The 26,334-nt window shown below is 33.9% G+C and overlaps 2 protein-coding genes across 2 annotated transcripts; both read right to left on the bottom strand.

Annotated features, from left to right (window-relative positions):
- Positions 1 to 3,572: 3,572 nt before the first annotated feature.
- On the bottom strand, positions 3,573 to 8,526 carry LOC142630694 (protein JOKA2). The gene is made up of 7 exons (XM_075804719.1): positions 8,228 to 8,526; positions 5,532 to 6,625; positions 5,325 to 5,439; positions 4,981 to 5,238; positions 4,706 to 4,855; positions 3,988 to 4,611; positions 3,573 to 3,902 (listed from the first exon to the last, which is right to left on the bottom strand). The coding sequence occupies exons 1-7, from the start codon at positions 8,249 to 8,251 to the stop codon at positions 3,804 to 3,806; spliced, it is 2,364 nt and encodes a 787-aa protein (XP_075660834.1). The 5' UTR covers positions 8,252 to 8,526; the 3' UTR covers positions 3,573 to 3,803.
- Positions 8,527 to 24,101: 15,575 nt separating this feature from the next.
- Positions 24,102 to 24,841, bottom strand: LOC142632221 (uncharacterized). Its single transcript, XM_075806644.1, has one exon. The coding sequence runs from the start codon at positions 24,687 to 24,689 to the stop codon at positions 24,288 to 24,290; it is 402 nt and encodes a 133-aa protein (XP_075662759.1). The 5' UTR covers positions 24,690 to 24,841; the 3' UTR covers positions 24,102 to 24,287.
- Positions 24,842 to 26,334: the final 1,493 nt, after the last annotated feature.

Genomic DNA, 26,334 nt, shown 5'->3' with positions numbered 1-26,334 from the left:
TGAGATGATAGGAGCCAAGGGTATAAATAGGAACCGGAAGATACAGAGAGGGGACTTTTTGTTGTTGGACCCTCTCTACCAAATATATTGTATTCGGATCTTTATTCAAGGAATTAGCAGTGAGATTCTTTGACTGGTTCTTGAGTTTTTGGTCCTTACATATATTATAGCATATTTATTATAAAACTTTATTAGTAATGATTTCATCATAAAAAGTAACAATTATAAATTGCTCACATATATCTATTATAATTATTTTGTTCAAGTAATAAGCAATAATTAAAACCGCTTGGAGTGATATTGTATAATAAAAGTTGATAAAAACATATTAATTCATTCTATATTATTGATTTTTATTATATGATGTAATAAAAAGCTTCATTACGATTTTTTTTTTTTTTTTTTGTTTCTTCAATCTTTGTTATTAAGGTATGGCGATACTTGTTATCATTATCAGTTTCTCTATCTTCAACATTTGAAGTTTAGTCCGTCCATATTTGTTCAATTTTTGGCTTTCATCATTTTTTTTTCCTTTTGTTGCATCATTTGTGTTAATCACTGATGAATTGGCATCGAGAGATTCTTAATTGGATCTTACAAAGTTTGAACTTTGTCGCTAAGATTTTTTATAGTATTTGCATTTATATTAAATTTTAATGATGTTACAGTTTTTTTGTAAATATTTTTATTTTTTATTTTTGTTAATTTTGGAATAGTGCAGCAAAAAGAATTAATATAGCATATTGAATTATGTTTTTTTTTTTCTTCCACACCTTTTTATCATTTGAAGGTGCATAAAAAATTTTAGCAACTATGTAATTTTCAAAACCATCATTGAGATTGAATTCATTCAAATGAAGTAGAGAAATTCATTTTTTTTTTCCTAATTTGTTTTTCAAATCACGTGGAATTCATTCTCCAATATCAATATTTTTACAATAATTTAAATAAGTTGTACTTCAGTTTATTTTTCAGCAAAATATCTTGTAGATTCAATTAGGATTTTCTCGGCATCTCAATCAAATATCACAAAATTTGTTTTGATAGTTGCATCAAAAAATTCAATTTGAATCATGTATCTAAAGTCGTTTGCAATTGTATATATATAGTAGTTATAGTGAGATAAACATATTATAAATATTTAGAGAGTATGTAGTTAATGTGAGTGCCTCTAACTTTGGGATAGAAAGATTTATTTTTGTTTCACATTTTGCATACCAAAATGATTTTGCTTGTGGTTTGACATTCCTTTTACAAAGTATGCATAAAATGTATCAATATTACTTATTATTGCAATACCCTAGCAGTTCACATCTTGCAATGAACTTTGAAATTAATATGTATTATTTTTTTAATGTAAATAATATGATGTATGATTATTTTTTTACGTAAATGATGAGTATAAATTGAAATGATTAACAAACTTATTTCGTAGGATTTCATTTAATGCATTTTATCTTTACTATTATCTTTGTAATATTTAAAGATAAATCCCTCTATGAAAATTTTTTTGCATTTATTTTTGGTATTTCTTGTATAGGATCATGTTTTTTACCATTCCTATCATTGAATTTAAAGAAATATTAAGTTAATGGCATTTTGTCAGATAGGATATGATATTTATTAGACTTTTTTGTTATTATAAATTTTAGAAATATACACTTGTCAATTATTTCAGCAACCTCAAGGATCTTAAGATTTATATATATTTTTGTTGCACTGGTCGATGACAAAGAATTTTTCTGCATAAATCGCATAGAACATTATTAATAGACAAAAGCATATTGAATTGAAATTGGGGAAAAAATGAAAACCTGATTTCATGAGAATGAGATTTTCTAGAAGTATCACCTATACGTGGGAGAAGAATAAGAGAGTTTGTAAGATGGTAAGAGTTTTTGCTTTGATTTACAGGTGGAACGGTCAAACTTGGGTCATAATACATAAGGTAAGAACTGGATTGAGTTTTTCATAAGGTTTTGTCTACTTTTAAAAGGTAGTTTATTTTATAGTGAATTATTTTTGGTTTAATGGGTCTAATTGTCAAGAACAGGTCATAATTTATATAATAGTAAAAGGAAGTTACTATGATCTATTGGGTAACAGTAAAACAAATTTAATAAAAAAATGTAAAAAATGCTAAATTTATATAATAGTAAAAATAAGTTACTATAATATATTAGGTAATGGTTAAAAAAACTTAATAAAAAAAGATTAAAAAAGTTAAATGCAATATTAGAGTGCCACGTGGCAGGACAGTAAAAAAAAGTTACTATAATCTATTGAGTAACAGTAAAAAAAAATAAAAATAAAAAGAGGTAAAAAATGCTAAATTTATATAATAGTAAAAATGAGTTACTATGATCTATTGGATAATGGTTAAAAAAACTTAATGAAAAAAAGGTAAAAAGTGTTAAATACAACATTAGAGTGCTACGTGGCAGGACCTCATGCACTCTCACATGATGTCTCTGCTTTCATATATATATTGATTTGAATTCACAATTTAAATGATTTTTCTGCTCACTTGTAACGTTATTATTGTAACTTAAAATTTATTGTAAATATTATAAAAATATTGTAAACATAATATTTCTTAAAAAAAAAAAAAACGAAAATCATCCCAGTGACAATAACAAGTTTCTACTACCAGACCTCCAGTGCATTTATTCGTATGATGAGATCCATGACCACACGCTTAATAAATTTATTGTATTTTATGCATCATCAATAAACATCACATCACTGAAAATTGGCGATGTATTGCTTATTTGATTTATATTTGTTCTGTTTAATCTAAGGCACCCAATACATTCCCGTTTGTATCCATCTCTCTTTGTTTTTTGCTAAAAGTTTGCATCCATCTCTCATATCGAAACATGTCTTTCGTTCTATCTAAAGTTTCTCTATAGCTGTCTTGTCATATAATTGGAGAACACTTACCAATTTTTATTAAATCAAAAATATATAATAACCTTCTAGCATTTTATTCTTCAAACTTCAAAGTTCTTTTTTTAGAATAGATAAGAATAGAAAAAGAAGTGTACGATGTACAAATGATAAATCCATGGAACTCTTAGCCCCCAAATAAAAAATATACTTCTCACAAAAATAAATAATAATAATCATCACCAAAATAGGGATATTGCATGTAGCTATGACAATATATAAATTCACGACCTTTACTCCAAAAATACCTAATAATTTTTTCAAAATGAACTTTAAATTTCGCGGTTATGTCACATTACTTATATGTAAAACTTAATATACCTTCATATTTGTAATTTTTAAATTAAACCACAAAATTATGTAAATTGCTTTAACATAATTTCAAAAAGAACATGCATCTCTCTAAATAACTCACCTGAGGCTGAAACCTTTTTAACCCCATGGTCTTTGGTTTACAATTCAGAGTGCGTTGAAAGCCACTGGGGTCCTTACTAATTATTTGTTTGGTAAAAGTAGGGTAATGCGAAGGCACGGGCAAAGAATATCCACATCAAGTAGAATAATTGAAAACACAAAACACTATAGCTAAATCATAAGGAGCTAAAGTGACCAACACATTAAAATTCACAACTAACATATATATAAAATTATAAATATATATAACTAGGTTTGTCTGTTACGATATTTATCAAGGAAATTCTACTAGGATTCTGAAACACAATATGATCAGAACCATGATCAGGGGGTCCCCTAGAAAATGCAAATCATTCAGTAACAAAGTTTGTACTACCAGACCACCAATGCATTTATTTATAATAACAATAATATCTACTACTAGTTAAGGGTCTTCAAAACTAGGCCTTCTCCCCAGTGATGAGATCCATGACCACACGCTTGATACTCCCATTGTTCTTCACCAGCAGCTTCTTGTTCATTTCCTTATCCTTAAAACCCTACAGCCACAACAAGAATAAAAATGAAGGGGGGAGGAAAAGCTGGCATTAAAACAATTCATCATGCTTTCCAAAGAACACTTACCATCTCCCGCAACTCTTCAAGTATAGGATCCCACTCAGAAACGCCACAGAGATCATCCACTGACTGCTCGAAATCATACTCGTTCATCCTCAGTACTTCCTTGTTCAAATCAACCTGCTTGAATCCCATCTCCTCAAGTTCCTTAAGGAGGGTCTCCTCAACAGGATTCTTTGGAACAGCTGATGTTGATGCATGCGCAAGAGTGGATTGCACTTCGGTGGGTAATACAGGAATGGGGTTTTGTACATAGGTTGGTGCTGAAGGGGCATTGGATGGTGCTTGAGCAGGAGCTGGCAGAACAACTTCGGAGAGATCAATAATGGGATATGACACAGCCGATTGAGGCCCTGTTGTTGGGGGAGCAGAGACACCTTGGCCAACCAGCAAAGTATCATTTATTGGGAAATTCAGATCATGGTCCTTTTTAGGCTGCTCCTCAACCACTTTCTTTCCTGGTTCTGTGGCTACATTTGAGTTGGAAGGCTCAAAAAATTCACCATCTATAGTGGGTTGAACATTCACATCTATAATTTCAGGGCCATTGGACCCAGAGCTGACAGGAGGAAGATTCAAGTTCAAACCTTCTAGGGTATCACAAAGAGATTCATCCAATGAAGCATCAACCTGATTTTATAAATGATAAATAAACAGAAATTATTAAAAAGTCACTGAAGATATTAAGCTAACAAAAGGAGGGATGCACGTAATACAAGGTTACCTGGATAAGAACCCAAATACGTTGTCCAAACTTTTGGCCGGATGGTGAAGCCATCCTCCAGTATGAACAGTATCGACCAGGAGATGCGGGTGCAGTGAAGTCAACTGCAATGTCAAGCTCCTTATCCATAAACACACCATCCGCAGGCATCTGGCAACAGGTTGAGAAAGTTGATCAGAAAAACTTACCCACAATTTAAGATAGACATCAGACTCAATGTCTGGCATGAACATGATAAGAAGAACAATAATATTTTCAAAAATAGCAACGCTCACCTCGACCTCAAGTGAAACTGCATCACTAAATCTGTCTCCCCCAATCCAGACAAGTTGAGTTCCCCGAGGCCACAATAAACCACCGTTGTTGCGCATCCTCCAAATCTTAGTAAATGAGGTAGAAGGGGCCATCGTTGTACCATCCATCACATTGACATCCAAAATGAAGCGACTATCCAGCTTAGGGCGACCTAGCTTAGCTCCATAACCTCTAGACACATGATGTGGCAATACTGGGGCAACCCAAGGAGCATTCATCTGAGGATGGAATGAAAACAGTAGAATATAAGTCAATAAACATAAGAGTTACCAAGAGAAGCAAAACAGATGAAGAATCTACATACTTGTATGCAGGACCGTGGATTCCGGTCCATTCTAACAGGACGGTCAATTCTAATGTAATCAGTCTCATTACCCATTTCTGAGAAGCAAATATTGCAAAGGTCGTAATCTTCTTTTCTGCAAAGAAATCAAGAATTTAGCTTTAGCAATTAGACTGCTGAAAAACTTTGCTAACAGGTTAAAATCAGAGCTAAATATAAATTTCTTACACTTTGGACTTGAACCGAGGTCCAATTATGGGATGAACCCCGCAGCCATCACATTGAACACCCTTGTGGAACATGCCACCCATGGATGCAGCATGACCATGGCTCCTTTTAAATGGTTGGCTAGGTTGGTATCCATGAGGAGGCACAGAAAAATCATTTGCTATGGCCGTTCCAGTAAATGGACAGTCACTGTAAGGAATACTAAAAAAGTTATTAGTCTGGGCGGGCCTTATAGGAGGAACAGATGAACTTGTGGATGCACCACAACCAACAGACTTCAGACCAACAGGACCCTTGCTTTCCTTATTAGCCTCCTTCCGGAAATCACCAGCAATAACATTTTTTAATGCAACTGGTGCAAAATGTACAGCTGTGCTACTTGATGGATTAGTATCACTAGGAGGGAGATTCAAATCAACAGAAGCAGGAAGAGAGTTAACTGGAGCACCCGCACCTCTGGACACATTTCCAGTGCCCACATCAGAACTGTTCTTTAAAGCTGGGTCAACTGTCAACCTCACTGTGTCTCCTCCATTTGAAGCATTTGAACCACCAGTATTATTCTGTATGCTTGAATCTGCACCAATTTGAGACTGGGAATCCAGATTTGAGGACTGTCCCGCCTTTGTGAAACGGTCAACAAGTTCAGCAAGTACTGGGCTAGAGATTGCAGCTTTAGAAGCAAAGTCAAAAGAAAGCTTTGAAAGTGCTTCACGTAATGGCTCTGGCACAGACTTGAAGACTTCAGCAACAGCAGTGTTGATGTTTGGTAAGGGATGCTGGACTTGAGGAGATCTTAACGGGGTAGAACTACCACTTGATCTAGCATATGATTTACCACCTTTGTCATTGATCAGTTGTACGTCAATCCTCAAGAATTTCAGGTTCTGCCTCATCACATCATGCAGATCATCATCATCAACAAGCGTTACTACATCACCATCTTCATCAATATATGTCAAGGTAGGTTCAGCATCAGGGGGGAAACTGAAAAGACTAAGGATCTTGGCCCTCAAGCCAGCCATGTCAAGCACCAGTTTTTCATTTTCATCAACACGGGCATTGAAGCGCCTAAGGCTATCTCCAAACTTAACCTGTATACGCACATGTCAACAATTAGTTACCCAAAGAAGTGTTCACATTTTAAAGGCACAAGAATAATGAGATATTTGAAATTTATAAACCTACCAATAGAACAAAAGAAAGATGTGCAAACCCCAAAAAATGCAAGATGAAAATTGCAAAAGTTATTTTTCAAGCATCTCCTTGGTGAAAGCAAACAAAAAAACAGAGGAAAAAACAAGAGGCACATCTTTCATGCTTCATCACATTTTAACTTATACCTACCTCAAACCTATCAACCACCAAGGCTTAAAGCATGAGTCCCAATCTACAGAGAAACACAAATTCTAGAAATTTTACTGTAATGAAACCACCAACTAAGACAACTGATAGCAATACCCACGCGTTTTATAATCATATTAAGAATACAATTTGCAATAGTCTTAATGGGGTGCCAAAATTAAACCATCAGGAAACTTCATGCATTTTCAGCTCTAGAAAACAGTCTCTTTACACATCAAATGGTCATAGTATTGACATATTACCACATTACAAGCAACCAATTTTGGTACAAATACTTTTCATCGCAAAAAGAACAGTTGTATCAAGACTCAAAATTACTGAAACTTGTAAATTAATTGAAACAACTGCTAAAATTTGCAACTGCATTAAGCATTAATCTCTACAAAGAGCAGTCCTGTTTTGCTAACAACTCATATTTTACAGCCATTAACAATATTTAAGAACAAAATTTTAAAATCCAGAACAACCCAAAACCAAGTTCTGAATCTGAATCCAAAATCAAATTCCTTATAGTAGACACACACAAACACTGATAATCCATTTTCTTTCTACAACAAACATTAAATTATCTCTGATTCCTTTTTTTATTTCAATTCTTTACTAATTTTCAGTGACCACACAAAACAAATCCAAAAGCCAATCTTTATTTCTTTCTTTTTTAGAAGTAAAATAAAGGGTCAGTTTTTTTTTTTTCATTAAAAGCACTACAATTCTTCATATTGAACTGATTTCCTACGTTTTCTCAGCAACCAAACAAATTCAAATAATGCAAAACAAGCAAATTCGTCACGAATTTTCAGTGACCGACAAAACAAAACGAAAAATCAAATCTTTATTTATTTCTTTAAAAAAAAAAAACCGTACTTTCACTTAGAAAGTAAAATGAAGGATCAGTTTTTTTTTTTTTTTCATTAAAAGCACTTCAATTCTTTAAATTCAACTAATTTACCACGTTTTCTCAGCAGCCAAACGCATTCAATTAATGCAAAACAAGCGAATTCGTCACGAATTTTCAGTGACCACACAAAACAGAACGAAAAATCAAATTCTTATCCATTTCTTTCCTTAAAAAAAAATGCGTACTTTCACTTCGAAGTAAACTAAAGGATCAGTTTTTTTTTTTTCCATAAAAAGCACTTCAACGTTTTCTCAGCAACCAAACACAAATTAACCATCAATCCAAAACAAAGCAATTCCATCCAAATCAAAAACTCAATTCACAATCCAACCCTTTCTCACCAATCAAAAACGCAAAAAGAACCAAACAAAAGAACAAAAAAACAAAATTTACACAACCAAACGAAAAATCAAAACTTTCTTGGAAATCTCACCTTGATCACCATCGTGGACTCCATAGCTCTGAAGAGATTAAACAAAGCGTCGCAGTAAGCCGCTTAATTCAAAACTAAAAAATCACGAAACCCTAAAACCCAATACTTCGCGATTTTGCGATCGGAGATTAGAGAAAAAAAAGAAAGAATTGAGAAAAGAAAAGAGAGAAGAGAGAGAGCTCAAAAGCTAAGCGTACCCGTAAGCCGCTATAAAAGCCAGAGAGTTTGGTTATTTTGTGTGTGTGAGTGTGTTTGGGAAATAGTGCAAGTGTCTTCGTAATTTGCGAGCGCGGTTTTATATAGTGTTTTATGTGACTTAGGCGATAAGAAACTCTGATCTTCTTGACTTTTTTTTTATTATAGCTTTCTTATTGCCAAAGAATACAGCCAGCCACAACTCAAAAAAAACGCTAATTTTTTTTATAATGGGTTTGCATACGTGGCAGGGTTTGATTGGTTTGTGTGGATTTTGATTGGGCCACGTGGGGAGGTGCAGGGTTTGTGAGGTGGAGGTGAGAGTGCTGGATTTGGAATGCAACACATGGATAATATCAAATTATTAAAATAAGAAGGTGTTTGGGATTGTTTGTTGTGGACTAATTCTAGGATTGCATTAACGTTGAGTTCTAGTTTTTCTTGCATTCACATTGATGGCTGTGGAAGGTCCTGGAACTTGACATGGGAATTTTGAGAGGAGAGAAAATATTGCAAGATGTTTACGGTTGTTTTTTATGATATATATGGCCGAATTTGATAAAATGACCGTTTGTTCTATAAAATGATTACTCTTTATTATCGTGCAAGATTTTAATTGGTACAGCTCTTTTTATGATATATTTGGTAGAATTTTAACTTATAGCGTCTATTCTCTAATGATTACTCTTACTCTTTATTACCATGTAAGACTCCAATTAGTTAGGCTCTTTTTATGATATGTAGATAGAATTTAATTGCATGATGTTTGCTCTAAAATAATTGTCCTTTATTATCACGCAAGACTCCAATTGGTACAACTCTTTTTATGATATATTCGATAGAATTTCAATTTATAGCGTCTACTCTCTAATGATTGCTCTTATTATCAAGCAAGACTCCAATTGGTACGGTTCTAACTAACTGGTATTAAAGGAAATTTTATATTATATAAGGTCTTTTATGGATAATCATCATAACAAAATCTTATAATATGTTTACAAGATGAATTGTTAATAAATTATAAGTCAAAATAAAATAAAATAAAAAGAACTCACTTAAGGTGGCGTCTAATACAAGGTAATGCTTTAGGATTCTCTAAAAATGTTGAAAGATTCCCACATTTGGTTGTAAATTACACTAGGGAATCAGATGTCAGGGGCATCTTGATTCTCACTCAGCCCATTTCTTTTAGAAATGTGGATTCCCTTTAAAACAGGTGGGTATCCAGATTGCCAAGCGTGGTGGGCCTTTTTGCAACTTTTTTATCTTAAAGGGTAGTTTTAGACTAGATATTTCTATTTTGAAATAATTCGAGATAGAGTCATAGATTTTCAATCCAAATTGAAGCACGAACCAACCCCTCAATAGTTTTTTTTTAATTAGTGACTAAACAAAATAAACGAAAGAAACCGCATTCCTTTCGAGCAAAAGAAAAAGGACCCTTCCTAATTTGAATTTGAAATTACCATTTCTTTATCTTTAATATCTTTAATCAAAGGATTTACTTATCCCCCCTTTCCTCCAGGCTCTTTGGTCTTAAGAATGTTGGTTTTAAGAATGAGTGATTGCCCTTCTTCGACCCTTACTGCCCAACCTTAGAACGGACAGTTAATGCGTTCCACTTATTGAACAGGGTTCTATAGTCGGTCTGCGACCCCTGGATGTCGAAGGCGTCCTTAGGGTGATCTTGTAGTTCCTACGGGGTGGAGACGATGGGGTCGGCCCATGGATTTTCCTTCCTTTTGCCGCATTTCGCTCAAAGGGTTGAAGGGAGATAGTGCATCAAGCTGTTCGCAAGGGCCAACTTAATCCTCTTCCCCAGGGATCCCTCATGGGATCCCTAGGAGAGCCGCCGACTCCAACTACTGTCCATGTACGATCCATACTAGATTTGACCAACTGCCCATCCTACCTCCTCTACGTTCTTGATAGCCCATGCTATGACCCAATAGTTCTAGGTAGGAGAGTCAAGACCGGCTTGACTACAACACACCCCAAACCGGCTTGTGCGCAAACTAAATCCCCTTTACTAGAACTTTAGTGACATGCCCATTGCAGAGGAAACTGTTACACAAGAGTTATGATAGACAGATATAAAATAACAACAATAAAAGGAAATATGCTTACTGTCAGCCAGAAAAAGCAGGGAATACTAAATGAAAAACGAAAGAACGGTACAACAATACAAATGCAGTATAAATAATATGATAATAATAAAAGGGAAATAACACCAATGCTTAATCAATAAAATGAAAGAAGGAATTGTCAGTCTGTCATGCTTGGTTGTCTTATGGAGTTAAGTCTAAGAAGGGAACCACTTCTTCAATGCGGGTAACCTCACCGGGGGATCCTGCCATGGAAATTACCCACTTTGAGAGAATTGGCCTAAATGTCTTATGCTCAAATTCCTTAATCCTTACTAGAGGGTAGACTTTTAGAAGGAATTAACATATCGGTATATGTCTGCTATCACACTCTTGCCTACTCTCTATTTTTCTTTCTAACTCCTTTTTCTACTCTTTTTTCTCTCTTTTTGTTGTTCTCTCGTGGGGTTGTTATGTTCTCTTCTGCCTTCTTGTTGTTCTTCCTCCACTGTCCATCCTGTGCACGGTGGAAGACCCTTTTATACTGGCTGCCATGATGGGTTTTTACTATTTTACCCCTTAACCGCTTTTGTCTGTGTGTGGGTGTCCTTCCAGACCACCCACTGGTTTGTCAATTGTCCAGCCAGTACCACTTACCTGTGCTGGCCGTGCCACATCCCATTACCAGATAAAGAGTCTTATTTTGTTTGATTGCTTATCGTGACATTCTTATCCGGATAAGAGTAGGCATTCTCTCTCACTATCCCTCATGGTATGCACTTAGTGATTCCAACTCATCTTTCCCTCTTTTGGGTGGTATGTCATCCCAGTAAGACATTTTCTCCAAAAGAGTTTGAGCGGGAACCCTAGAATAGGCTTTCCCCTTCTCCCTACCACCAAACCATATCTTCTCTTACCTTTGACCCATGGCCCACCACTCCTATATTGGCTGGGTACAAGTTGGTGGAGCTTGAGCCTTATGCGTGCTCCACTTCCATGTGTGTCCATGGCTTGTCTGCTACTCGTGCATTTGTCATGACTTGAAGGCTTGTCTGTACACTTTGTTGCTTGTTCTTGACCTCTTGTGGCGTGAATGGTTCCTTGAGCCTTCGTTCTTTATGTCTTACTTCCTTCCTAGGCTAGGCCTTGCTTGATTATGAGCTATTCCTTCTCAAATCCATTCTTTGCCCCTTTCGCAGATCCATTAGCACTTCTACCATATCATTCTGTCATTCCTACTTGTTATTGTTTGACCTGTGCTTGCTCGGCCTCTTTTGGGCTTGTTGTATGCTTTCCCTTTGCTTAATTCCAGTAGCCCAGTATTATCATTGGGCTAACATTCATGCTATTTCCAGTTTCCTTGGCCCATTCCATTGCTTTTGGGCTTCCTTGGCCCATCTTATTCTTTTAGGCATCCTCGGTCCATTTCTTTTCTTTAGGCATCCTCAACCCATTCCAATTCTTTACTCCCATGGGCATTTGTTAAGTCTTTTGGGCTTCCCTGACCCAAATTTTCATATCCTTTACTTTTGGGGTTTATGGGCTTTCCATCAACCCCTTACTCACTTAATTTATTACTTCGGGCCTCTTTGGCCCATTCTTGCTTGCTTTCTATTTCTCATAATGTCCATGGGTTTACTACTTCTTTTTTTAGGCTCCTTTAGACCCACTTGCTTTCTTTGAGGCCCATTTGCTATTTTTTTCTAGGCCTATGATCCATTATTCTTGCCATTCAAGCTTAATGGTTTTCTTCTCAATTTACTAACTCTTTTTCTCTCATATTATTGGGTTTCTTCCTGCTATTGGGCCTCCTTTGTCAAGGTAGGCATCAACACCAAGTTTTAAAAAATTACATTTATTAAAAATTGACAATTTTACCATTTTTTTTCAATTATCATTTAACCAATGGAGATAAAACATACTTATAAAAAAAATTAGAGATAGAACATAAAAGAAATCATCAATATCTATTCTTTATTTTTATCTGTTCCTGCCACAACAACATAAATTCTAAAATAACATGAAATATTTATTCTTATTAACAAATTCGAGATTGGTTATTTGCTAAAATAAAAATATATGTTTATTTATATTAACAAAACATGATGTTGTGATTTCCAAAAAGAACAAGAATTTAAATAGTTATTTTTGCATTATACATGTCATTTTGAAATGTTAGACTATAGTTTTAATGTATCTATCATAATTTATAATTTATTTTTATTTGCTATTATTTATTTAGAGGAAAATTTTAAAAAAATGATATTGGGTTTATCAATTTAGGGGTAGTATGAGAAAAATAAATAATTCCTTTAAGATCCCTATGAATACACCAAATATAGGAATCATTATATTCTAAGTTGCAAGACATCACATTCCAAGGAATTGGCTCGGTAATGTTGTTCTAGTAAAATTATTTAAGTGTTGTGGAAATACGTGGGTAAAAAAATATTGTGGAAATACGTGTTGTGTTATTTAAACAACGAAAACTGTTGTTTAAACAACACAACCAAACAGGCTATATTAGGGGTAATATGGATTCTCCCGTACCAAACGAGATCCACCACCATCAAAATAAGCCTGTCAGGAAAATGTGACTATATGAGAAATTGTTGTACTCATGGACTTTCTCCTATATTATAAGTAATTTAATAAAAGCTTGATTTTAAAAATCATGATTCAACTATGATTAAATATTAATATTGTTTATAAATTTTTTACCAAAATAACAAATGATTTATTTATTTTTATTAAAATGGTTTTCTTTAAATAAAAATCTATTACTAAGTTCCATGAAATTTAAAATACTTATAGGATTAAATTTTCCAAAAGTTTCAAAATATATTTCCAAAATTTTATTTTTTTGTTTTGATTGTTTATTATAATTTTTTTTATGGATGCGGTATTGATGTAGGGTGTGGTTTAAATCCTAAATTTTCTGATCAATAACAAAAGACTTTATCAATTGAGTTAACTATAAATCACCATAAATTTGTATTTTAATATAATAAATGTTACATATTTATATCTTACATTCCAGAGCTAAAATTTGAAGAATGAGAAGCCAAAATAATAACAAAGATTAAAAAAATAATAATTTAAGAATTTTACATGAGAAATATGAATAATTTTGGAAAGGGGAGCATTCATATATTGGTATATATATATATATATATATATATATAATCCAAGGGTAAATTTTGAATTATTGGACAGCTTGGCCCCTAAGCTTGTGACTGTGACAGACTAGTTCTGCCCTTACTGCATACTATGGTTGCACCTAGCCGGAAACTATATGTGTGTAATATATCCATCATAAAATTATTGTGCATTTAACCGAGTACTTCATTAATTCTTGAAATGGTTAATTTAAAATTAATGTGCATTTACCCCTCATTAATTATTGAAATAGTTAGTTTAAAATTAATGTGCATTTACCCAATACCTCATTAATTATTGAAATAGTTAATTTATTTTAAATGAAATTTTATTAAACTTGGATTTAGCTTACCTCTGGTACTTTTTTAATTGCACATGTCCTTTTATTTTAAATATACAATAGCAAATGATAGTGGGTTTTAATCTCCCTTTTATTTAGTTAATGAGTGATGTGGTAGTCTCCCATTAAAATAAAAGGAAATTCTTTTTAAAAAGTACGAGAGGTAAGCCAAACTCATTAAACTTTCAAATGGCTAACTAATTAAGTAATTATTAAGATAGGCTTAATTATTATACTATTAAAATGCTTTCCTTTTTGTTTCTCAAGAAAATGCTTTTCTTTTTAATTTACATATAATTGTTACACCACCGCATATCTTTGGTGCGATGGATACTCTAGAAGTATAAGTACTTGTAGAGTGTAAGAGGCAAAGGCTGGGGTTTAAGTCTCCAGGAGGAGTTTCACACACATATACACTTAGATTATGTTAGAGCAGAATTTTTATCTTGTATTAAAAAAAATATAATTGTAACACTGTGCAATGCAAATTAATAAGTAATATTGTAATACTAATTAATATCCAATTTATCTTAGACATAAGCTATGGCTAAGTTTAGTTGATAATATGAACTTATATCTTATCTTTTTCTTTTCTGTTCTCTTTTTTGAATTTTGGATTTTAATTGATAACATTAAGAAGAAAGAAGAAAGACATTTAAGGGGCGTTTGATTTGCCGTGATGTTACATTACACTATAATATTACATTATTGTATTTCAATACAAAAATACAACATTACATTGTTTAGGAAGGTAGTGAGATTGAGATGATTTGATATATTTTGTATTTTTAGATTATGATAATATTAAAAAAAAAACAAAAAATTTTAATGTCACATCATCGTAATATACATCACATCAATGACACATCACAACAAACCTAACAGCCCCTTAGGGTATAAGTGGGTAACTAAAACCCCATGCATGAATGCCAAAAGCCTTATAATTCAACCGACATTTTTTAAATATTTATAATAGAGACGGCCAAAGCCTAAATCTTCTCCCTTAGAGCATCCACAGCAGTGGAGCTAAAAATTTAGCTTTTTAGCTTCACAAAAAGTTACTTTATCTATTTTACCTATACATTTTACAAAACATGCTGCAGCAGTGGATCTATTTTAACTTTCAACACAATAAAATAATATAAACTTCACAATAAAATAATATATCTACTACAATAAAATAATATATTCATTACAATAAATAACAATCACAACCAACCGCTATCACTACCACTACCACCACCGCCACCGACTCTTCCACCGCCACCGCAATCACTACCGCCGCCCACCGTCACCGCCACCACCGCCGCCACGTAATAGAATAATATATTATCTACAATAAACAACAATCACAGCCACTGTCATCACCACTGTCACTACCATCACCGCCATTGCAACTGCCACCACCACTGCAACCGCCACCATCAAAAAAATTATTTTTTTCTCACCAATATTAAATAGTAATAATCTACCGCTTAAAATTTATTACAAAAATATTATAAAACATTACTTAATTTTAATTTCTTATTATTCTTTATTTTATTTTTCTTATTTATCTTATTTGTTGGTTTCACCCAAATACCCGTATTTTTTTTTTCCTCTTTGTTTGTTTCATTTCTTCAATCCTCTGAACTTTTCTTTCTGAAAGTGAATGAGAGACAGAGAGAGGCACGGTGATAAAAGATCGGCGGTGAGCTCAACCAAAAACCCGCATCAAACTCATAAGGATCGGCGGCGTGGGTCTGAGCTAATCGGCGGCTTGGAGGGTCGGTGACGGTGTGGGTTTGAGAGCTTGGGACGGAGTGGGTCTGAGGTTGAGAGGGTTGCTCGGCGGTGGGTCGGTGACGGTGGGTCTCAGCTGGTGGGTCTCGGCGACGGTGAGCTTGAGAGAGTTGAGAGCTTCGGACGGCGTGGGTCTCGGCGACGGTGAGCTTGAGAGAGGACGGCGTGGGTCTCGGCGACGGTGAGCTTGAGCGAGTTGAGAGCTTCGGACGGCGTGGGTCGGTGACGGGCCGGCGGCGGTGAGCTTGAGTGAGTTGAGAGAGTTGAAAGAGAAGAGATGAGAGTTGAAAGCTTCAGTGCAAGAGTGAGAGAGAGAGAGAGAGAGAGAGAGAGAGAGAGAGGCCGAATAAAAAATTCTTTTTTTTTTATAACTCTCAGCTACAGTGCTCATGTATTGATACATGAGCACTGTAGCGCAAAGCTAAATTTTTTTAGCTTTGCCTCCACTGCTGCAGGATGGTTTTTGGGGTTTAAGTGGAGCTAAAATAGCAATATAGCTATTTAGCTCCACTGCTGTGAATGCTCTTATCTATCTAATTATCCAAAACATAAACAAAAAAAAAAACCAATCACGCATTAACCGATAACTGACTAACAACAAAGGAAGGCGGCTTTCATTTAAGTACAACACAAAAGATTCCCAACAACTATATCTATGCCTTTGTCAAATGGCAATCAGTTATTAATTTGCAACCATAAATTATAGCACTACAAGCAGGGGTGGGATAATCTAACTAAGTTGATACATGAACTAAGCATATATATCAGCTATTTGATTTTGTATCTATGACGATCTTTCAGATATTCATCCAATGTGCTACATCTAACTAGACTATCTCTAGGAGCCCATAGTTCAATTATCCAATACCATTATGTTAATAAGACTCTGATATCATGTTAAATTACTGATTGTCTCAAAAGTTTAAGCTATTATAATATGATAAATTTTTATTTAAGCACACAATTTTAATACTCTTCCTAACATTTGGGCCGAAACTATTTTTTAATAAGTGAGGTCCAACACGTGAAAATTTAAATAAAATATAGTAAATTTAATTATTTAATCACACAATTATAACAATAAAGGCCAATATTTACGGATAAAGCTCTGAACCATGAACCCTTGCAAGTTGCAGTCTCTTGTGTTGGAGCATTTTAATATTAAATAATTAAAATGAATAAATTTTATAACATAAATATAAATATGTGGGAGTGAATGTGGAAGATGAGGAGTTAGTGAAAATGTTTAATCCCACATTGAAAAGGAGAGAGACTATTTTGTTCTTTTTAATTGTGGTGATTAATGGGCTAACATGAATTGTCTCAAATATTGGGCCAAATACGTGCGCAAGGGAGAGGTGAAGGGTGGAGGTATCAAATTTGGGAGACGGTCTGCACCGGTTACAAAGTTTAGCCAACCAAGGGCTTGAATCTCCTTAAAGAGAGCGAGTACCGCGTCTCAGTCTAAATAGTGTTGTGTAATCTCTTTCTTTAAATTAATAAAAAATTCAGAAGTATTATTCATTTTCTCTTCGTGTTATTTCCATTATCATTGTGTTTGCACCAACATCTTGTTTAAACCCTTATTACACTTACTTGACCCAAGTTGCACTGAACCATCTATGTTGAGTTTGCAAAAGCCAATTGGTGGTGCTCTCCTTTTTCTTTTTTCTTTTTTCTTTTTTTGAAAAGGAAAGCACCATCAATTGGCTTTTGCAAACTCAATTGGTTGTGCTTTCCAACCTATTAAGTTTACATGTCTGCTTGATCTGCTATGGTCCAAAGTAGTAGAACTCAATTGTGAGTGTTTTCCAGGGATGAGATTCTGGTAAAAGACTTTTTTTTTTTTTTAATCTAAGTTTATATATATATATATATATATATATATATATTTCTTGGGCTAACTATGCCTATTAATGATTTGTCTCTTAGTAATAAGGAAAAAAAATGTATTGTTGAAATTTAATTCAATGTAGGTTACGCTTTGAGATTTTTTATTACTTTTGTAAGAACTAAGAGGAAAAAAATAAAAAAAAAATAAAGCAGGGTAATGTAATCTCAAGAGATACCTTTGTTACTTTGTTAAGACTGTTGAAAAATGTTTGGTAAAACAATTGTTATAATGCAAATAATTACCTGATTATGATTGCTAACAACATTATTAACACAATTCTCACAAATAAGAGGTAACTCGATATTGGGTATACATTATTATGTTCATAAATGTTTTATCTATACAAATCTCATATAGGCAGCACTAGGCTTGTGCTAATTTGCCACCAAAAAAATAAAAAAACCCTAAATGTATTAAAACTAGGCAAATAGCTTTAAAAACACTTCTACAAAATAAAGGACAAGTGAAGTGACCACTGACCAACTCCAAAGGCATGCTACTCTGTCTTCTTTATGCCATGTCCATGTGCCTGGTACACAACCTTTTTTTCCCCTTTCAGCCAGAGTGGCCAATTTGTACCATATGGTGTTTTTATGGGAAAAGCTCTAGGTAACAAAATGTGTTATTTACCTGCAATTTTTTTTTTTGTAATTCAACTAATTGATTTATTTTATTTTATAGAAATATGATTTAAATTCTCAGGCTCTAAATATTGAAACAAATATATATATTATAACATGGCCTCACATACTTATTTAAGGCAGTGTGTTTAATTGATCAAATTGCACCTTCTTAATCAAGAGAATATATGGGAGTTTTTTTTTTTTTTTTTTGTTGTTGTTGCTAAACAACAGTATTATTCAACTAGGAAGAGAGATGGTAGCCAGCCTTACATGCATACTAAACTTGACTGCATACTTTGCAGCCTCATGAGCAGAAGAAGAAAGGGATGAGATATTAGTTTGGTGTAGCTTATTACTAAGCTTATTTGGTTTGTGTATGACTTTTAAAGTTTTATTTTTTTCAAAAGCACAATTATACTTTTGCCTAATTTATATTTTATGTAGTCAAAAAGTCTTGTAGCTTATTGATATTACCTAGTCTTTTCAATAAAAAGAAAAAACAAGAACAAATCTTTCTAATAGATTTGAAGGGGCTTTCAACAAACAAGAGGTCAATTTAATGTCCATGTCACGAAATTATTCATATAAAATGTTCAATTGAAGAAACATACTAGATTAGTATCATCAATAAAGAGAAAATTGTGACTGCAAAGGACATTTGTGGCATATTCTTGTTCTATTGGGAGTAACAAAAGAGTTGGAACCCCACCAACCCTCCAACCAAACCTGGACATCACATCGTGAAGACTGAAGAACATTATTAATTTATCAATTCCACAGAAACCAAGTGCAGTTTATTTTGTTGATACTAGGGCAGTAGCCAGTAGGAATATTGCATTGAACTGATTGAAGCATTTGAGTGACCGCAATTCGCATGTATCATGTTCAATGGAAAACCTCCATAAACAAAATTTTAATAGTTAATTACATCGCACATACCGCACTATATAAAAGCTTATGCAAATATGCACATGGTAGATTATTACCATGCAGAGACGGACTCAGAATTTCAAGTTAGGAGGGCCAAACTGTCGAAGTATCAGAAAAGAAAAATTAAAAAACTTCAAATAAATGTCCATATGGTATTAAAATGGCTTGAGGTTGGGTTGGGCTGGATTGTCTGTCTGGGTTGAGCTTGATTGGTTAATGGGAGAGGGGGGGGGTGGGTGGGGGGAAGACTTTGAAAGAGAAGGGTCCAATTAAAAGAAAGACAAAATATAGCTAATTTATTTTTTGGGCTAGGAGGGGTCCCTCTTGGGTCCGTCCCTAATTGAATGTGTTGTGACAACCTTTGCAAAGAACAATTTTTTTTTTTTTTTTTTTGAGAAACCTAAAGAACAACTTCTTATTAGTTATTAGGTGTTTCACAGGCTTTATAACATTTGAAATACTTTTATTAAATGTTCTATTTTTTTTTCATAATGAATTTTGGAGCCCGCAAAACAAAAAAGTATCTCTTAAATCCACTACATAGATCAAGCTAATAAGATAATTTTTGCCACATCGCACCATGCTAGCCTCCTCAATTGTCCCTTTGGGAATATTTGGCATTATGGCTCGGGCTTACCCTTTCTTTTGGGGATTTTTCATTGCTTTGCCCCTCCTTGTGGCAGATTTCACACACACACACATTCTCTCTCTCTCTCTCTCTCTCTCAATTTGATTTGTTCTTTTATTCAGCTTCTTGTTTAATATTCTAAACTAGTTTATACATGGAGTCATGCTATCTGATATAACTTATAAGCACAATATTTAATATATAAGTTTTATTGTATTGCATTTTGATATAATATGATTTGATATGCGTGTGCTCAAAGTTATCGGGAAAGTAACTCATATAGAAACAATTTGAATACAAGGTAAAACAACTTTACTTCCAATTTACATCTACATACATTGGCTGATTTTCCACAGTTTTTCTCACAATTAAAAAAGCGAGAATTCTTGGTCTTCTTCTACTTTGTTGCTTTCTTTGCCACTGCCCACTGCTAGCAAGGAAGGTTCATTCAGTCTCACTTTCAACGAAGTCTACGTCAACTTTAGCCATGAATAATGTATGTGATCCTTCAAGGTTATCTGATCTTACACTCTTTTTTTTGGTGGGGTTATAATTTGATAATTGGGAATAGAAGATTTTATTATAATTTTATTGGATTGAGAATGGTTGTAAAATTAATAGGTTACTAGTTGCTAACTCGTGCGATGCACGGGAAAATTTCTGAAAATAAAATCAAATGAATGCAAAGCAATTATGCAAAATACCATTTAAATTAAAAGACAAATATTAGTGAATGTCCTTATCCTTAGTTGTTTGTGTTACATCTAGAGTTTCATATCCAAGTTACTACAATACTACTTGTAGCAATTGAAACTCACAATATAAGTATATTATATGAGGTCAAAATTAACATCTAGAGTTTCTTTTTGTATAGAATTTGATTGCAGAGGACTTATTCAAAATTATTTAAATTAAACCTCACAAATTAGAAAGAAAAAATAAATAATATTACAGCATTGTAGCTAATTAATATACAAATAAACTATCAATTTAACATGATAAATCAATATTAGTAATTTAGAAAGCAAAAATTAACCAAATTAAAGTTGTTACCCATGTTGTTATTCTTAGAGATTGTAACCGTGGAACACAAAGGGTTGTTGTTTAAAATTGTAACCGTAGAACACAAAGGGTTGCTATCTAAAATTGTAACCGTGGAACACAAAGGGTTGGGAATTATTTTCTTTTTATTATTATTTTCAAATTTAAGAAAACTAATTTTAAATTGTAGGACTATTCAGGATAAAGAATAGTAATGACATGGCAGCTAATGTGGCTCAATCTGAGCATAACAACATTAACAAATAGAAACCTGTTGCTGTTGATATTAGTAATTTAGAAAGCAAAAATTAACAAAATTAAAGTTGTTATCCATTCAACCTAAAACTTTTCATATACTAAAGTTGTCAAACTCCTATTAACAAATAACTATTGATATAAAATATTTAGTAATTACTTTAATACCGGAAGTTGTTCATGCTGTAAAAAATTTGAGAGAATAACATAACAATCATCTTAAACTCTTTCTTGCTTGGATCCTACAAAACAATATATATTTAGCGATGGAGACAAAACATGCCATTAAAGAGACAACCAATTACGATAGTGTTGGAGGAAAAGTAAAAGATTAAAAAAACTGAAGAAGCAAGCGGTTTGGCTAGCATACCAGCTAGTTAATTTATATCAAAAAACATAAAAATCTTACAATCAAATAGAATTCATAAGTAAATGAATACATGTGGTACAATCAAATAAATAAAAGATTTGTCAAGATGATCGAGTTTGGCAATGAAAAAGACGCAGCAGCTATTGATGTGGGTAATCTCTGTCTTAAACTTGTGATAACGATAAAGATGCAACAAATACTAATTATGCATATCTAGCATAATCTTATTTTGATTCAATTACAACAAAAATGACGATAATTAGCATAAAATGATTATATATAAAAAATAGTCTTTTATGATATAGCCAAGAGTACAATCAAAGCTAAGAGAAGGAATTTTAAATCGATTTCAATGATGAAGGATGGATTCACTTAAATGAGGAGACCAAGAAAAAATGAGAAGTATCATGTTCTGAGTATAGTATTGACTTTAAAAATCTATAATTTAATTTGCTAACTACTAAAATACCTTAGCAAATTGAATTTCTGTAGGTACGGATACTACTAAAACTCTATCATTCAATTTTCTAACTACTAAAACTCTATCACATGGATTACACAATATAAACCAATAATGTTACTGTCTCAAACAATAAAAAATAAAAAAATCAAATCAATTTTAAACATAAAAACAAATTGTGCGTTCCTGTTATAAGGCTACTGGGCCTAAGGGGAGTTTGGACTCACAATTTATTTGTATGGTGAGCTTTTGGATTTCCTATCACGGGTGACACTATGCTCAGCTGCCCCGTTTCTTGAGTCTCCCCTCTTTTCTCACTAACACTTCCCATTTCTTCCTTGGGGATGATTAATAATACTTTCTCTAGTCTTTCCACTCTGGAATTGCCAACCCCTTCAATTGAATCTTCCCTGCCTATTTATAGCCAAACTTAGTGGAACGGTCATGATTATTCTCCTGGTGGGTGGAAGGAGGGGTCCAATACTATTACCTATAAGTGGGGGTTTAGTTGGGAGTGAAAGGAAGTAAGAGTGGCATTGAAACTGGTTTCACCACTGGATTTGATGCTCGGCAAGGGCGTTCCCTAGGCAATGGAAGGGAGGTCCAATACCGTTTTGCCTAAGTGGATGTTTGGTGACGGGAAGGAGAAAATGATAGTGGCGTTGGGACCAACCTTGCCTGTAAGTTCTGTGCTTGGTAGGGGCACGCCACAGGCTGCCTTGAGCACTCCGAGCTCAAACCCCTCGGACGGCACGTGCGTTACCATGTATGATCAGTGCGGAGATCTTATACGAGTTAGTCTTTATGGGCCTTAGGGCGATTGGGCTTGACGGGGGGTGAGGCCCATACAACTATTAATCTAATCCTTACATTGAACTATTATGCAGGTAGCCATAAGAATAGAGGTCAAGAGCAATTGGGATTTAGAGATACCTAAACTGAATTATCCAGCCTTTTAGTATTAATATAGTGTGAGGAGAAGAAAAGATGAAGGAGTTAGAAAGCTAAAGTCTGGCGTTAGGAAGCTGAAGGGTTGCCGTTTGAGATTGTAACCGTGGAACACAAAGGGTTGTTGTTTAAAATTGTAATTGTAAAACACAAAGGGTTGCCATCTAAAATTGTAACCGTGGAACACAAAAGGTTGGGAATTATTTTCTTTTTATTAGTATTTTTAAATTTAAGAAAACTAATTTTAAATTATAGGACAAATTCAGGAAAAAGAATGGTAATGACATGGCAGCTGACATGGCTCAACCTGAGCATAACAATATTAAATGCTACGCTTCAGCTTTTAGTAATATATAGATATAGATATAGATTTGTTTATGCATAAAAGCAAGGTATTTAAATAAAATCTTCGACTAAATATGCCAAAAATTTGATCTCGAACTAAATATGTCAAACTTTTGGGTTTCTGTGAAAAGTTGCCTCCCTAGAATGGTGGTAGGAGGCGCTCAATAGTGTATTCAAAGTTGGTTTGAACTTCGGACACATTCTTTGACGATCTTGTTACCAAAACAATTGGATTGATTTTTGGTGTTTCTTTTTTCTATCATAAAATTGAAGTGAGAGAATTTTTACTATTAAAGCAAAATATTTTTTTGGTGATGGCATAAAGTTTTAATTTTACTTTATGATCTTTGATTTTTTTATATGTACAGTAGTAGAGGGAGAGGGGGAGATGGAGTCTGAATTACACACACGAGACACCATAAAATGATGCTATTATCACTTCAACCCTCCCTTATTGGATCTCAATTCAAATGAGAAATATAAAGCATGGCAATATTTTTGCACTTAGTATTGTTATTCACTGTTCATCAACAATGTACCCATTATATATCTATCAAGCGTCACTTATGCATATACTTTTCTTTTCAAAGATTAATTCTTTAAAGATACCTTAAAAACTCCCTATTTAATTTACACCCTCAAAGTATTGCCACATCATCTTTTTAAAATAGGAATATAGATATTTTTATATACAAACAAAGTCCTAATAAAGAATTAAGCAACTCGAGGAGAAAGTCACTAAGAATTGAAATGGGGGATGAAATGAAAGCTGGCTTGTTATGCAAATTAGACAAGACCATGGAAATTATCACATATTGAATTTATGGGGAAAAGGTATCTCTATTTTATAATTCAATGCACAAAAATTGGCACCCCTTTTTGTTTGGTGAGGAGGGGGAAAAGAAGAAGAACTAAAGAAGAATGCAATCTGGATCTATTTCTCAATTGCAAACCAAATGCAAGCTAACACTTTATATATGTTTAAGCAAAAATTTACAAAGAAATTTCATTTAGCCTCTATTATGCGAATCATAGCCATCAGGCTCACAATTGTTGCACAAGCCACAGCAACAAGGCCTCTTTCTTTGAGCACAACCTTGACCAAGTGCATTGCAACATCAGCAGTGATCTTCCTTCCATGTTGAACCAGCACCCGGCGACGGTTTCCTGCAAAGGCTAGCAGAACCAGAACTGTGATCCATGCCACCATGGTGGCGCGGGCTGCAACTATTACCAATGCTACCATCAGAGCTACCGCAACATAAGGTAGCAACCACACATATAGGGCTGAACATCCAGTTATCTGGCTACTGTAGGACAAAACGACATAGAAGGATACAAAGAGAGACAGCAACAATAGTACTATTGCTGCTTTTGTTGTTGTTGTTTTGGTTCTAGACAAGTTCATGTGTGTCAAAGCTAATGTGATCCCTCAAAATTATTAGGGGGAGAAGAAGATAATGATGAAGTAGAAGGAGAAGAAGATGAAGGTGCTTAGTGGGTGTTTTCTGGTTTCCTATGATTGTTGTGGATGTGTTTTTTATTATTTGTTAGTTCTTGCTGTGAAGGTGTATGATTAAGAATTGGAAGTGGAAAGGGAATTGACAGCAATGTGGTGCACATGCTGCACATGGGGAGGTTGATCAATTGGGTACCAACCTTTAGTGCTGTTAAAAGTGGGTAAGGTCAAATAATAATGTCACCCCTTTAGCTTGGCGTACTTGTAGGAATAATCATACTTGCAAAATCCTAGTTTGGTTTGGAATTGGATATAAAGCCCTTAATATGAGCCTAGGAAGGGATTAACTGGAACTTCTTTGTCCCCCCTCCCCCCCTCCCCGGTTTGGAATTGGATAATAAAGCCCTTAATATGAGCCTAGGAACGGGATTAACTGGAACTTCTTTGTCCCCCCCCTAAAATAATCGAATTGATTGGAAGATTTCATGCAGAATACAAATCTACTGTTTCAAGTTTTGTTTTTATTTTTTTAATACAAAATAAAAATTCTGCTCTAACCTAATCTAAATATATATGTGTGTAAAGCTTTATTTTGAAAACTTCAATCTTGGTTTTTGCCCTCCCACCCTACAAAAATTTTGTACTTGTAGAGTGATCTTCACGCTAAGGGTTTACGACAGTACTGTCTCAAGTTAAAAACATTATCTACCTCAAAAAAAAAAAAAGAGTTAAAAACGTTTTCTTTGGTGGTAGAAGTCATCATAATAGGAAAGTAGAGATTTGATGAGTTTTCTTTGATGGTGGAAGACTGGAAGTCATCATAATAGGAAAGTAGAGATTTGATGAGAATATTTTTCAAAATATGTATATGTGAAGACCAAAAAAAAAAAAATCAGATCAGATCACCCTATGGATAGTTTTTTTTTTTTTTTTTTTTTTTGAGAAAGCACCCTATGGATAGTTATCTCACCCACCCCTCCGGAATCTTTAATTTATACTTGCTACATGATCTTATATATATTACAATTTACGCATACATTTAAGAGAAGACAGCAACAACAACAAAAAGCAAAAAAAATTTAACGGGCCAAATTTATTGGACATCCCTTTTAGTAGCGACTGAAAATACCCATCTCGGATACAAAAGCTATAAATACGTTTTTGATCATTTCATCGATGAGCCAATATATAAGAGCATCCACAGCAGTGGAGCTAAAATTTTAGCAATATAACTCTACAAAAAATTACTTTATCTATTTTACCTATACACTTTACAAAACATGCTGCAGCAGTGGATCTATTTTAACTTTCAATACAATAAAATAATATAAACATCATAATAAAATAATATTTCTATTACAATAAAATAATACACCCCACAAAACAAAAAAACACCACAAACCGATCCACCACCACTGCCAACCAACCAAGATCAACCGCCCACAACCATCCAACAACAACTAGCAAGCCAACAACCACCCACAACCACTGCCAAAAATCCAAATTAGCCAAAAACCACCGCACAAATCACAGAGAAACCCACACCAACAAACCCACACAAATCACAGAGAAAAACCATCACAAACCACCACAC

The sequence above is a fragment of the Castanea sativa genome, chromosome 4 (assembly GCF_040712315.1).
Source record: "Castanea sativa cultivar Marrone di Chiusa Pesio chromosome 4, ASM4071231v1".
In the NCBI taxonomy this organism is placed as follows: Eukaryota; Viridiplantae; Streptophyta; class Magnoliopsida; order Fagales; family Fagaceae; genus Castanea; species Castanea sativa.
This window is presented reverse-complemented; position numbering and strand designations above follow the sequence as displayed.

Coding starts and splice junctions, on each gene's coding strand:
- LOC142630694 (XM_075804719.1), bottom strand. CDS start 8,251: ATGGAGTCCACGATGGTGATCAAG. Junction 4,856..4,980: donor CAGTTTCACTTGAGGTCGAG/GTGAGCGTTGCT, acceptor ACCTGTTGCCAG/ATGCCTGCGGATGGTGTGTT. Junction 3,903..3,987: donor TTGAAGAGTTGCGGGAGATG/GTAAGTGTTCTT, acceptor TTGTGGCTGTAG/GGTTTTAAGGATAAGGAAAT.
- LOC142632221 (XM_075806644.1), bottom strand. CDS start 24,689: ATGAACTTGTCTAGAACCAAAACAACAACAACAAAAGCAGCAATAGTA.